Genomic DNA, 15085 nt, shown 5'->3' with positions numbered 1-15085 from the left:
GATGTATTAGTCGAAGGTGATCAAGCAGAGACCATCAAGCAGATGCGTAGAAGACACTGCTACAAACAAAAAAAAACAACAAAAAAAAAATCTGTGCCACACCAGGTCACACACACTAAGACAGCACAACATCTGTGTGACCAGACACATCACTACACAGTCCAAACACACTTCCATTCAACATATTCACTTTACTTGTTTTGATTTAAGTAGGCAAGCTGAGCATCTCATAATAAAACCGATGCCCACATTTCATTTCGCTTTAAATTATGAGAAGAGAGAGAGGGGAGGGGGGAAAGAGAGAGAGAGAGCGGGAGAGAGAGAGAGAGAGAAAGAGAGAGAGAGAGAGCGGGAGAGCTGGAGAGAGAGAGAGAGCGCGAGAGCGGTCGAGAGAGAGAGAGAGTGAGAGAATGCGTCCTGAAAAGCACATTAACTTTAATCTGTTTCCTGTCCGCAGCTTAGAGACTAATTGTCTGCAGAATATCTGAGCTGAAGCTATTTTCTCCATCAAACTAATTGCCTGATCTTATGAAATCCTGGTGGATCTCCCGCACTTACTAAAGGTGATGGTGAAAAGATTTAAAGGACAGAAACTGAAGGGAATTTGTGGTTATCACAAATCTACGTGCCATGCAATGCAGAGGACCCCGCACCGAAGCTGCTGTTTCTGCTGATGCCACTCAGCCTGACAGAGCCGAATCCATCCCACAGGAAATAAGCACAAACATCCAGAACAATTCATGATCCGCCTGTGGAACTACATGACAGGTAGACTCACTTGTCAGACTCATATTATTATTAAGACATCAGTCTGCCCAGGCTGCTCATAACCTTACAGCACTATGAGCCTGACCAGACTGCTGATAACCTTACAGTACTATAAGCCTGACCAGGCTGCTCATAACCTTACAGCACTATGAGCTTGACCAGACTGCTGATAACCTTACGATACTATGAGCCTGACCAGGCTGCTCATAACCTTACAGTACTATAAGCCTGACCAGGCTGCTCATAACTTTACGATACTATGAGCCTGACTAGACTGCTCATAACCTAGCAGTACTATAAGCCTGACCAGACCGCTCATAGCCTTATGATACTATGAATATAATCAGACTGCTCATAACCTAACAGTACTATACTGCCCTACAAAGCCTAACTGCAGTAACTACGCAAAAGGGTAAAACTGAGAAAAATGGCTTTAAAGTGTTTTAACAGGCCAGCCAAATGGGTTATAGGCATATAAGTGATATTGGACTAATTGTACATGTATTCATGAGGTAAATTTTATGCCCAAAAACCACAACGGCTGGCCAGTTAAAACACTTTAAAGCCATTTTTCCTCAGTTTTACCCTTTGCGTAGTTACTGCAGTTAGGCTTTGTAGGGCAGTATAAGCCTGACCAGCCCGCTCATAGCCTTATGATACTATGAATATAATCAGACTGCTCATAACCTTACAGTACTATGAGCCTGACCAGCCCGCTCATAGCCTTATGATACTATGAATATAATCAGACTGCTCATAACCTTACAGTACTATGAGCCTGACCAGCCCGCTCATAGCCTTATGATACTATGAATATAATCAGACTGCTCATAACCTTACAGTACTATGAGCCTGACCAGCCCGCTCATAGCCTTATGATACTATGAATATAATCAGACTGCTCATAACCTTACAGTACTATGAGCCTGACCAGCCCGCTCATAGCCTTATGATACTATGAATATAATCAGACTGCTCATAACCTAACAGTACTATGAGCCTGACCAGCCCGCTCATAGCCTTATGATACTATGAATATAATCAGACTGCTCATAACCTTACAGTACTATGAGCCTGACCAGCCCGCTCATAGCCTTATGATACTATGAATATAATCAGACTGCTCATAACCTAACAGTACTATGAGCCTGACCAGCCCGCTCATAGCCTTATGATACTATGAATATAATCAGACTGCTCATAACCTTTTGATGCTATTAATATGATCAGGCTGCTCATAACCTTATAGCACTATGAGCCTGAACAGGCTTGCTCATAACCTTTTGATGCTATTAATGTGATCAGGCTGCTCATAACCTTATAGCACTATGAGCCTGAACAGGCTGCATTGTAATTATATTGATGTTTCACTTACGCCAGCAGTAATAAGTGTTAATGCTATACGAGAAGAGATCAGACAAGCAGACACACTGATTGTGCCATGCAGACACATTATCCCCTCTTCTTGGTTCCAGAGCTAACCGCATTGCAAATTAAACAAATTCATGGAACAGATTTTTTTTCGTAACATTTTTATAGCATTTCGTCCTACTTCTGGCGACGGTCACTTTGCAAATGGTAGAAATTTTCATTCTACCAAAGTGACCACAGTCAGAAGTTGGATGAATCGCTATCGTAATGTGCCGAGTAATCTCATTTCAGTACATCAGCTTATTTGAGTGGAATCCGATAGGTGCAGTGGAACTCAGTCTTTGCTCCGTGAATGGCTGGTCATGTGACCAAGGCCATTAGGCCCAGCGGTTGGCCATGGCAACGGTAGGCATTTGCGCTGCCTGCGGTTAGCACTTAAACAGCCTCTCCTGGGTTCGCCCCTGTTTTCCACACAACACCACATGCTGCTCCGGAGGATCGATAGGCTGACCAAATACTGCAGCCAAAGCAACAGAACGCTGCAGAGAACAAAATGGGACTGTTTATGTGCTTCCCAAAGATTGAATTCCCACAAAAATGAGAGAGTGAAATCGCAATGTTGCTACATAAAAGCGGACTGGTACACTCGCTTATGTCATTTAGTATCATTAGCATTAGTCTTATTTGCAGCTCGTAGTTCAACCCAGGACTGTGCAGTGGAACCCGTGTCCTGCACCCATAGCAGCACGTTTATGGGTTTCTCTAGACGATGCCAAGCACCCAGCAGCACTCAATAAACTGTGTTCTGAAAAACACCCAGTCACCTGACTGACAGGGCCAGAGGTCAAACGTGACGGAGCTACGAAGAGAACAAACTGAAACTCGGGCCAACGCGTGGAAAGGGGGCCAAAAAGAACTGACGTGGTTCCCCTTAAAATAGCACCGTGCACAGTCAGCCGCTCGGAGACGGGCAGGACGCGGTGCGCTTGGCCCGGGGACTCTGCTCCAATCAGCACGCAGTCCCGGAGAGGACGGCTTTAACGACACGGCGAATATGCGTTTGGAAGCTCCAGCAGAGCTCTATGCGCGTGCGCCGGGCATGTGGGTGCACAGCTCAGGTTGGACAGAGTCCATGGCAGGACTCCAGGTACCTCCGGCGCGACCTCTAGCCCTTCAACAACGCTTATCGACCTCCGCGGTGCCAACCGCTGACACCTTTCACATACACCTGAGCTGACACTTCCAACAAGATCGGCACTATTCCACAGCCCATCAGATCCTCACACCATCTGCACGCAGTAGACTGTGCTTGGAACACCACACCCCTGGCTGGTGTGCATTTTCAAAGAGACATGACATTCAGTCCAAGGAGAGACGCTGTACTCAGGTACAGAACTCACCAACATAGACGAGAATATTATTAAAAGTCTTTAGCCGTTGTTGTTGACCCTTCTAGCACAACTGCAGAGCCGTCAAATGTGATGCACCTGAAAATGGCTACACGGACATGTCAGTGCCTGTAATAGTCCTACGATCCCTCTAGCACCACAAAATAATGTTCACCTCTGAAGAGGTAATGAGCAGCACTATGTTCAGGTCTTCAGTTCCACACCTGATTATGCAGATCAAGATTAAGATACAAGCACAAGTCTCTGAAATGCATTAATAACCCGATTGCCGGGTGCAATTTATCATCCAGCATTGATAAAGCAGATGGTGAGCCAGCTTTACAAACACAAGCGCAGGCCGTACATTTCCTTTAATAAACCCCCCAAAACAGCAGGAATTGAACAGCAGAAAAGCTTGGAACTACATGCATGCATTTAGAGTTATATCAACCCACCCTCAGCCCCACTTTCACAATCAATACCCTGACGGACGTAAGAACACTGGGGCGCACCCAACCGCAGATAAATGTGAATTTAATACATTTCATGTCTTGATCCCTGAGGACAGCCTGAACATCTCCCAAATTAATTTCTCAGGCGGTTCACATGATCTCCCTGCACTGCACAAACAGGCCACCAGTTGACCGATGGAAAACACCATTAGGCCAGTATTCAAAGACAAAGGAAATGCCAACAAGCTAAAGCTGTAATGTGTTAAAATAATTTTAAGGGCACAATTATGGAAGAACTTGAGAAATAATTTTAACTATTTTAGTAGATCAAGAGACTGGTTGTAAGAAATCCAAGCAGGTCATTGGAGGATGGAGGGTGGGGGGCAGGGTGGGGGGTTTATGGCAGGAAGAAGGTAAGGTCTCCATGTTGATGAGGACTGTAAGCTAAATTCCTATCTCCAGTGATTTCTTTCTGAAGGTATTTACCGAATATATTGCTTTTTCCACAGGGGATTCAGAAAAAAATTCAATTTTACTCCAATTTAAATAACCCCCCCCCCCCCCCAACACCTCACTATGCTTAGCCTCAGTTTTATTTCTAATGAGCTGTCAGAAGTTCAGGCAACTTCCTGGTCTTGCATTTTAAGTATAATTATAATTCGAGTTTGGAGACTAACTATCACCCACAGAGTCCAGCTATCACGCCCAGAGACGGATAAGATGGTATCGCTGGTCCTTGGTGAGCTCTTTATATATACAATAACAGATGGGCATTCAAAAGAATTCCTGTTCCACATCTGGGGACATGTGGAAAAATAAGTGGATACATAGTTTCTTTTTAAATGTAGAAATGTAATTTTAGTATTTTATTAATGTGAATAGATAAAGGAATACCATGGAAACCATAAAACATTCCATGCTAGACTGATAAAGGTTTGTTTTCACAATGGGTAGTGGTGATTATTACTTTAAAGAAAAACAGAAATGAGAGAACCTGCAATGATGTCTGTCACCATACTGTATCTACGTACCCAATTGTCATACTTTGAATACGCTGTTCTTAGTATTATTTCTCACTGTCTTTAATATTACCCCATAAAGATATCTGGAACAAAAGGAAGACTGCTCAATGCTTAGCCTCAGCATTTATCACGGTAATGAGTGGTGGAGGATTTTTTTCCGTCCCCCCCTCATTACTTTGAGAAGTTTCTTGAAAGAGCATTTTTTTTTTCCAGATATGAGTTTTGCTTATTAATACAGAAAAAGTCAGAGGCCTAGACTGCAGAATGATTCACGTTCTCTGTGTTTCAATTCATCTTCAGGAGACGCCGTTAGACGCTGACACAAAGATGGAACGGCCTTCGTTTCGCCGCCACTGTCATCACCTTCGCGTACTCAGAGGGCCTATGAGGAAACAGAGGAGGGAAGCGCAGTCTCACAGTGCCCTATACCCGAGGCCTGGGTCTTTTGGCAAAGAGGGCTTTCAGTAAGCCATCAGACCAGATCAATCAAACAGAGCTGTGGTGTTTGTCCGGCGTGGTCAGGCAAATACAAACAGGTTTACCCAGGCAGTACAAACACCAACAGAATCACTGATGAGGGTTAATCAATCCGCTGGGCACCAGTAATCTGATGTACAGCCCAAGTCTGGGATGAGGCCGTCAAAATGGAGGGCGAGCTCTGCTGGATTTAGGGTCCACGTCGCATACGGCCACTCAACCTTCTTCGCCGTCGTTTCCATTTCTGGGGTTTATCTTCATCCCACCCCGCACCCCCCAAGACTGGAGTCATACTTTCCGACCACACAACTGCACAGCAGTTAGAAATGGCGACACGGTACGCAGTCCATAAAAACAGATCATAACATTTATTTCGATAATTCTAAAGTCTTTTTTTTTATAAAGCGAGCCAGCAAATTAGAGCTCAATGCTTTGGCAGGGATTTCGCTCAAGGGCATCTTTTTCTGCAGACGACAACGGCACACTTGGCAACGGCTCCAAACCCACGAACGGGAATGAGAAACACGCTTGTGTGACAGAAGGGAACGAACCGAAAGTAAAAAAAAAAAAAAAAAAAAAAAAAAACTAGGGATCACGTTAAAAAGTGGAAGTTTAAAAAGTGGACACATTAAAGCCATTCATCAAATTTTAATCTGCAAGACAGGCCAGGGGGAAAAAAAATCCAATTCTCCTTTTAATGCTCTCAGCTATTACTGCCCAGCGATGAGCTCACTATAATTGGTCTCTTCCGGTGAGAGCCATTTCACAGCAGAGCTATCAGGTGGAAAACCAGTAGTTGTACCAGTTGCTGTCGAGCCCGTCCCATCTAATGAGAAGCGCTACAGTGAATCGGGTAGATTAGCCGTGCGGCTAAGTGGTAAAGAGGCGGCGCTGCCAAAATGTATGAGCTGCCGCGAACGAGGAAAACCAGCGAGCGCAAGAATCCATTTCAGATCGTCTCTCAAGGAAGCCGACATCACCGAGATTAAAAGCCGGCGTTCAAGATCAGTCGGGGGATGTCGAGCCGGCGACAAGAACGGCGTTTTGAACCTGACAGACGCTGTCAATTCTGCAGACTTTCTACAAAAACGGCTGTGAACACCGGCTCCTCTGAGAACTGGCTACATGGCGTTCAGGGTGGGTATCCTCCATTACAGCTCAGAGTGAAAATGTTAAAACGTCAGAAAGACCGACAAAATCTTGTGTTAAACGCCAAACTTTAATGTTAAGACTACAGGTGACATTTGGGTAAAAACCTCAGGATGTAGTCTTCCAGACGAACAAGGTCTCCTTTTCTAGAATCTCACATTTCAGTTGCCTGAGATACGGTTGATGAGAAGTCATAAACAATGGCCCGAGAAAGCCAGAAGTAGCAGTTTCGTTTATTTGAATGATGTCTGTGAAATCACACAATCCTTTCCCTTTGAACAGTTTAAACTATGTTTACTGTTGTCATTAATGACCTCATACTTCCATAGCACTGAACAGTCTCAACTACAACAAAAGAAATGAACACATCTAAATCACAGGAGCTACTCTTTGCAGCGCCACACAAGGGGCTTTTAATTATGTTCTGCAAAGAACTCTAACCCAGTCAACAAATGTGTGTTAGTGTCTCTACAGAAGGGATCTCAAACTCCAGGCCTGGAAGGGCACAGGGTCTGCAGGGTTAACTCCAGGCCTGGAGGTCTGCAGTGTCTGTGTGGTTTTTTTGGGTTCTTTTAATCAGTAGCCAACTTAAGCCTTGGAAACAAGCTGTGTGGACTCCAGCCAACCAATGACTTAAATTAAACGTGCAGTTGCTGAAACCAGCCAACACTGCGGTCCTTCAGGACTTGAATTGGCAAAACGTAGCCACAGAAGTTGGGTACACTTCTCACATCAGAGTCGATCCGCTCAGACTCACAGCACCATAAGGTTATGAGCAGCCTGGTCAATTTTAGATGGCTGTCAGTACAGTTCCATTCCAGCTTTACTTGAAAGATCAGAAAATCAACTTGTGTGCGCTAACTAGATAAAGGCGAGCATTGAGTGGATTGTCTCAAACAAAGAGCCTGGCGTTGGCGGGCAGTGGAGGCAAGCAATGAAAGTTATTTCCAGTTTCTAGTTTGAAAAAAAAAAAAAAACACTGAACCAATTCGACCCTGCTGATAGCTGAGTACCCTTTCATAAGCGATCATATTTTCCACAGGGCAGAGTGTACCGAGTCCATTTACGAGGTATAAAACAAAATGCCTTCCAGGACTGGTTTTGGGGGGGAGGGGGGGAGATAAATAAATAATCACAGAGTGAGTTTCCTCTCAGGTTAGCCCGAGCTCCTGATCTATGAGCGAAACGGCTGTAGGCATGAGTCACTGTGCGTTACCGGAAGAGGTGACCAGGCCCAGAACCACGTGTGTGTGTGTGTGTGTGTGTGTGTGTGAGGCAGCCAGGGAGTCAGAGGGAACACCGTGCACTGGTGTGCGCGGCCCTCACGACCGCAACTCCCCAGGCGCAATTTTGGGATCGCAAATTAAAAACCGGTTCCGGAACAGGGGAGTTCCCGTCCCGTTATAATTGGGGCAACCGTAGTGTGAAGAAATTAAGAAAGAAAGAATGGACAGACATATAAAGACAGACAGACAAAGTGCACTTTAATGCCGCCAAAGGGTGTCAGTTCCGTTCTGAAAAGCCGTTTTTGTCTGAAAGGAAAGAACAGCTCGATGGAAAACAAGAGAATGTCCTCCTACATGCTGAGCTCTGTCGATAACAGCTTTCTGGTCATTAGGAAGGGGACTGCGGAGTCACACAGAGTTCAGATGTTTACCCAAAGGTAACACTTTATTGGCACACAAATCAATACCCCCCCCCTGTAACCCAGCACACTCAATGAAATAAGATTCTCCCAACACAATCGCTCCTGAAGGAATTCTTTTTTTTTACCTCGCAGCACAACGAGCGCACAAAAAAAAAAAAACCAGTACAAACCAAACAATGGATTTAATGTTTAATACTTCAACTCTCCTTCACCTGTAATTTGCTTGACAGGCATTCTGCTAATATGCCTGCAGCTAATGATCGACAATGCAACAGAATGGACATCATACATAAAATATGTTAAATGCATAATTCATTGTCCAGTTCTTTTCGTTATTTCTTGTCTTGAGTAGGATCACTGGTAGCACTCAGAGCTATATGCTAATTGGAAGAACTTACAATGAGTCCAGTCTTTTGCCCTACAGTCTTTAGCATAATTATAGCCTAAAAGAAGGTAATTATTTGTCAGATTTATGTCTTGTCTTGCTAAAGATTTCCCATCATGCTCTGCACACTTTCAGACTCGTTTTCCAGAAGAGGCGAAACACAAATTACAGTTTGCAGCTCATCCAGTCAGGTTACCGTGGCAAAATTAAACATCTTGATTAGGAAAGGATCCAGTTAACTTCCATCACTCCCATAGCCGCTTTGTGTTTCCCACTAACAACTCATTTATTTGAAAGGATCATTGATTTATAGCTTCGTTAATGAGCATCTAATAGCGTTTCAGTGGAACATTGTAATTTAAAATGCCAACACAATATATTGCAAATTAACATTTGTTCCAGCAGCATTAGTTAAAGTTTTGTAACTCCAAAGTTTGGTTATCTATTTGAGCCCAGAGCTTTGTGGGGAAAATAAATTGTCAATAATCCATATACATAGCCAATATATTTTATGTGTGTATGTGTGTGCATGTGTGTGTGTAACCATGTTTAGGAATGAATAAACGATTGGGGAGGTGAAGCAGAGAACAGAAACGGATGTACGCTAGATGGGTCTGACCTATTTATGCCAGTTCTTTCTCTCTCCCCTCTTTTCTCTTTCTCTCTTCTCTTCTCTCTCCATTTCTGCTGCTGTGGCTTCACGCAGCTCCAGTGTCTGATTGCTAACAGCCACGCTGACGTTTTTAGGGATCGCCTGCGTCATCTCGCAGAACCGGCGAGCAACTGGCTCTTCAGTACAATAAGAGAACAGGGCGCCCATTTGAAAATGGAACCATTCAAAAATACTTCATGCATTTAATAAGCCTTAATGTGAAATAATATTCAGAAAGTCGAAAACCCAGGACTCCTCTGCGCCTCTGGCTTTTAAGCCTTTTGTGACGCGGTAGTGACTCTTATCCCCGGATGCAAGATATTTACCCATCTGAAAATATCACACTCTGGGGGGCGGACTCTGGGGGGTGGAATAAAGATGCAGCTCATGCAGTTCCGGAAGATGGGGGCCCTTAAAATCAATGAAGACAAGGCCATTCTAATAACCGCACCTCTCCACACAAGTACCCACACCTATACTCATACTTGTAACCATGCCTATTAGCACACATGTACCAACACCCTTACTCACACCTGTAGCAACACCTGTACACACACACCTGTAGCCATGCCTCTACGGCATTGTGATTGCAGTTTATAGATTTTGAGAACAATTTTGTTTTTTTGTAACACACCACCCAGACGTTTTTCAGATACATGTATATGAAATGCATATATCTTCATGTACGCATTACATATAAAAGACAGGTTGCTTTCCTCTTCTTAATACAGTTTATACCCCGTGCCATGTGCAGAGAAACCCAATCCTCCCCTTTGATTTGGGGGGTATCAGCCCTTGTTGGGGGAGGCCCTGAGCACAGGGGGGAGGGGTGGGGGGTCTGGAGCGACAGAAAGTAGCACAGGGTTTTGGGTTATGAGTGAAACTTCAGACCGCTGTTCTCTGTCTCTCTGTGTTTCCAGGTCAGTGGCGGCTCTGAGCTCCAGCCAGGACTGCTCTCAAAAAACGCAGCACCTCCTTCACCCATCAAATATTAACAGCCAGACCTGCTAACACACAGCCAAACCCCACATTTTTTTGCAAAACGGGCGTGTCTGGACCGTCCAGGGACAAAGCAGGAGAAAAAAAACGTTTTAGGACCGCAAGGAGGACGCAAGCTTCAGACGATGGTCGGTCTTTATTACCTACAACTGCTTGGCCTATCCTTCCTCGAATGGGAAGCATTTGAAAAGTAACGACGTCGCGAATTACGCTTGAGATCGGTTTGCGAAGGACGGTACGTTTTAGGGCAGCGAACCGATTCTCTTTCCACGCCGGAACCCGCCTCTCCGATTTGCACGCCGGGAGAATTCCAATGAAAGCAGGACCACACAGAGCCTCTACAGAACAAACACAGCATTTAAACAGCCTGGCATGCAGCAGGTACCACACTATCCTCCCCCAAAACACCTCCAACTCCACCTCCAAGACAGTATATGAAGTGTGTCTGTGTGTGCATGTGTGCGAGAGGGTGAGAGATTGACAGTGTTGTGTGTGTCTGTGAGAAAGTGAGAGCCTGACAGTGTTGTGTGTGTATGTTTTAGTGTGTGTGTGTGTGTTTGTGTGTTTGGAAATTTAGGTGTATGTGTGTGTAAGTACTTGTATATTGAGGGGTGTGTGTGTGTATGTGTGTCTCAGAGTGTGTGTGTGTGTGTGTGCGCGTGTGTGTATAAGTGCTTGTATATTGAGGTGTGTGTGTGTGTCTCAGTATGTGTGCGTGTGTGTGCGTGTGTGTGTAAGTGCTGGTATATTGAGGTATGTGTGTGTGTATAAGTGCTTGTATATTGAGGTGTGTGTGTGTATAAGTGCTGGTATATTGAGGTGGGTGTGTGTGTGTGTGTGTGTGTGTGTGTCTCAGTATGTGTGTGTGTATAAGTGCTTGTATATTGAGGTGTGTGTGTGTGTACAAGTGCTGGTATATTGAGGTGTGTGTGTGTGTCTCAGTATGTGTGTGTGTATAAGTGCTTGTATATTGACATGTGTGTGTGTGTGTGTATAAGTGCTTGTATATTGAGGTGTGTGTGTGTGTACAAGTGCTGGTATATTAAGGTGTGTGTGTGTGTCTCAGTATGTGTGTGTGTATAAGTGCTTGTATATTGACATGTGTGTGTGTGTGTGTGTGTATATAAGTGCTTGTATATTGAGGTGTGTGTGTGTGTGTGTGTGTCTCAGTATGTGTGTGTGTGTGTGTATAAGTGCTTGTATATTGAGGGGTGTGTGTGTGTGTGTGTGTATAAGTGCTTGTATATTGAGGTGTGTGTGTGTCTCAGTATGTGTGTGTGTGTGTGCGTGTGTGTATAAGTGCTGGTATATTGTGGTGTGTGTCTGTGTGTGTGTGTGTGTGTGTGTCTCAGTATGTGTGTGTGTATAAGTGCTTGTATATTGAGGTGTGTGTGTGTGTGCGTGTGTGTACAAGTGCTGGTATATTGAGGTGTGTGGGTGTGTGTGTGTGTCTCAGTATGTGTGTGTGTGTGTATAAGTGCTGGTATATTAAGGTGTGTGTGTGTGTCTCAATATGTGTGTGTGTGTGTACAAGTGCTGGTATATTAAGGTGTGTGTGTGTGTCTCAGTATGTGTGTGTGTATAAGTGCTTGTATATTGACATGTGTGTGTGTGTGTGTGTATAAGTGCATGTATATTGAGGTGTGTGTGCGTTTTGGGGGTAACTTACGTGCTCGAGTTTGTCCCTCCTACGGAGCCAGACGCCGGAGGAGTAGTCCTGCTGCTGGACGGCGCTGTAGACGGACGCGCCCGCGAAGGACGCCGGCCGGGGGAAGGGAGCGGTGAGTTCGGGGCGCCCCAGCCCCTCGATGGGCCGGCTGCAGGCGTGGGGGTGCAGCTGCATGTCTGGGGGTGTCCCTCAGGCGGCCGGGCTCTCCTAGGGGGCGGGACTCCCCTCCCGCTCCATCGCCTGAAGCCGCCTCTCTGTGCGCGTGGAACGCCGGCGAGGCTCGGCGGTACAGCGGCGGTACAGCGGCGGCACGGCGGCGAAGCAGCAGCAGTCTGTGGCGGCTCCTCTCCTCTCCTCCCCACTCCTCTCCTCTCCTCTCACTCTCCTGGCACTTCTGCTCAGACTAAGGAGGAGGAGGGGGGGGGGCATGGGGGGGGGGTCCCCAGCAGCCAGTGGGAGGGGCTCTCGGTGCAGCAAGGCTGCTGCAGTTTAGCAGGAAAGAACACCCTGCCACTCTACTGTGCTCTGTGTGTGTGTGTACATGCAAGTGTGTCTGTGCGTGTGCATGCGTGTATGTATGTTTGTGAGTACATGCAAGCGTGTATGTATGTGTAGGCGTGAGTCTGTGTCTGCATGTTTGTATATGTGTTTGCGTGAGTCTGTGTCTGCATGTTGGTATATGTGTTTGCGTGTGTCAGCATGTGTGTCTACATGCGTGCATGAATTTGTGTGTTTGTGTCTGTGTGCGAGTGTGTGCTTACGTGCCTGCATATGTGTGTGTGTGTGTGCGCGCATGTGAGTGTGTGTGTGTCCGTGTGGGAGCGTGTGTGTGTGTGTGTGTGTGTGTATGCATGTATCTGGTAAAGTGCATAACGGATTGTTGGATCCTCTGTAAGGTTGTGACTGAGTTCAAACACTTTATCAGTGTCTCTCAGAGGCATCAGTTTGCATCAGAGCTCCCGGCTGTGCTGAAGGTCTCAAAAAAGCGTTAATTTAGCAGGATGTTAGCGCAGTAGCCGGCGTTGCCATGGCTGTCTATCAGTGAGCCCACATCTGAGGCAGAGAGTCTATAGCATCCGTTAGCTCCTGAGCCTGCAGGCTAATCCAAGCATGGAGCCTGGAACAAACACTGCAACATCATTAGAGTAATGTGATATCAACCTATCAGGGCTGCTGAAAAGTGTGCCCACAGCTGTGTGTGTGTGCGCGCGCGTGTGTGTGTGTGAGAGAGAGAGAGAGGACAGTGTGTACAAAGTTCTCCAAGTTTCGGGGTTCGGGAGTGGCTGACCCATTCAGGACAAACAATGAACTGCATTAGAAAATTATTTAGCCACCAACCACTGGATGGAGCCATAAAATATTAAATATGAATCAAATATTAATGGGAGATGGTGCTCCCACCCCAGGACATTCCCCTTTCACACGGGAAATCAAATATCGAACACACTGTACGTGTACTCAACAGAACCAGTAACTGAAAAAAAGCTGTACCAATGATATGTGATTATCATCAGAAAGGGGAGACACAACACGCAATACAACTCAACACACTAAGGACTGGGCTGGGAACTGTACATACAAACTGAGGACCGGGCATGGCCAATGTACATACATACTGAGGACTGGGAGTGGGCACTGTACATACACATTCAGAACTTGGCGTGGCCAATATACATACACACTGAGCACTGGGCATGGCCAATGAACTTACACACTGAGGACTGGGCGTGGTCAATGTACATACACACTGAGCACTGGGCGTGGCCAATGAACTTACACACTGAGGACTGGGCGTGGTCAATGTACATACACACTGAGGACTGGGAGTGGGCACTGTACATACACATTCAGAACTGGGTATGGCCAATATACATACACACTGAGCACTGGGCATGGGCAATGAACTTACACACTGAGGACTGGGCGTGGTCAATGTACATACACACTGAGGACTGGGAGTGGGCACTGTACATACACATTCAGAACTGGGCGTGGCCAATGAACTTACACACTGAGCACTGGGCATGGCCAATGAACTTACACACTGAGGACTGGGAGTGGTCAATGTACATACACACTGAGGACTTGGCGTGACCAATGTACATGCACACTGAGGACTGGGTGTGACCAATGTACATGCACACTGAGGACTGGGAGTGGTCAATGTACATACACACTGAGGACTGGGTGTGACCAATGTACATCCACACACAAGACTGGGTGTGGTCACTGTGGATAACCAAGTTGACATCAATAACATCAGTCATGGTGCCGCAATAAGGAAAGTGCATTATTATTTATTTCCTTCACAGAAGTCTAGAGCGCCCAGCACATCATTTTTCCTTGAGAAAAAAACTGCCGGCTTGTAGGTTGATTGCAGTGCGTGGGAGTTCTCTGATTTACTGTGTTTTCTGAGGAACAGGCCACCGCACATGCTCAGATCGCCAGCATCGGTAAACAGCCACTTGCCCCTAAATGATGGCTTCAGCAATCACTCACTGTAAAAAAAAAAAAAATGCTGCAGGCATTTAGCAGACTGAGGAGACACCCAGTCCATTTATGCAGCTGGATACTTGCTGAATTAATTCACGTTAAGTACTTCGCTCCGGGGTACAACAGCAACCCCACATCTGGGACTCAAACCCGCAACCTCCGCGTTACATGGTAGTAGTTTCTCACGCATTACGCTACGCTGCAGCCACTATATAATGTGTTCGTTTCCCCTATGAACGAACGGAGACAAACAAATGGAGACAGTCCCTGCCTTTCTTGGCCAAAAGATTCATCTGTGGCCACCTCTGATGTGAAAATAACATTGATTCATCAGTATTCAAACATGACATCATTTTTATTACTCTTGTAGAAAGTGCTGAGTCAGATTTCGCCCGTTCTCAGTCATATCACATCTACATCACTCTCCCCAGATAAGAGAATTGGGGACTCGTCTGTCACATGGAGTCAAATACCCGAGTCAAATTCAGAACGTACCTGGAAAAAGAACTCTTTAAATGCCAGTACAATCAGAAAGCAACTGTATAGCTTCCTGACAATTTCGAACAAAACATGTAAACTAACCAAAACTTACAATCATATGAAATGAAAATG

At 45.6% G+C, this 15085-nt stretch overlaps 1 protein-coding gene across 1 annotated transcript in view; it reads right to left on the bottom strand.

Moving 5' to 3' along the window:
* Positions 1 to 15085, bottom strand: part of LOC135245326 (inactive phospholipase D5-like) — a 54678-nt gene that overhangs the window by 35236 nt on the left and 4357 nt on the right. Inside the window, exon 3 of the mRNA XM_064318345.1 lies at positions 11981 to 14478. Coding sequence (XP_064174415.1) covers positions 11981 to 12154 — 174 coding nt within the window. The 5' untranslated portion in view covers positions 12155 to 14478. The remainder of the gene's footprint in view (positions 1 to 11980; positions 14479 to 15085) is intronic.

This window comes from Anguilla rostrata, chromosome 2 (genome assembly GCF_018555375.3).
Source record: "Anguilla rostrata isolate EN2019 chromosome 2, ASM1855537v3, whole genome shotgun sequence".
Lineage (NCBI taxonomy): Eukaryota > Metazoa > Chordata > Actinopteri > Anguilliformes > Anguillidae > Anguilla > Anguilla rostrata.
The sequence above is the reverse complement of the archived record's forward strand: the minus strand, read 5'-3'. Positions and strand labels throughout refer to the sequence as shown.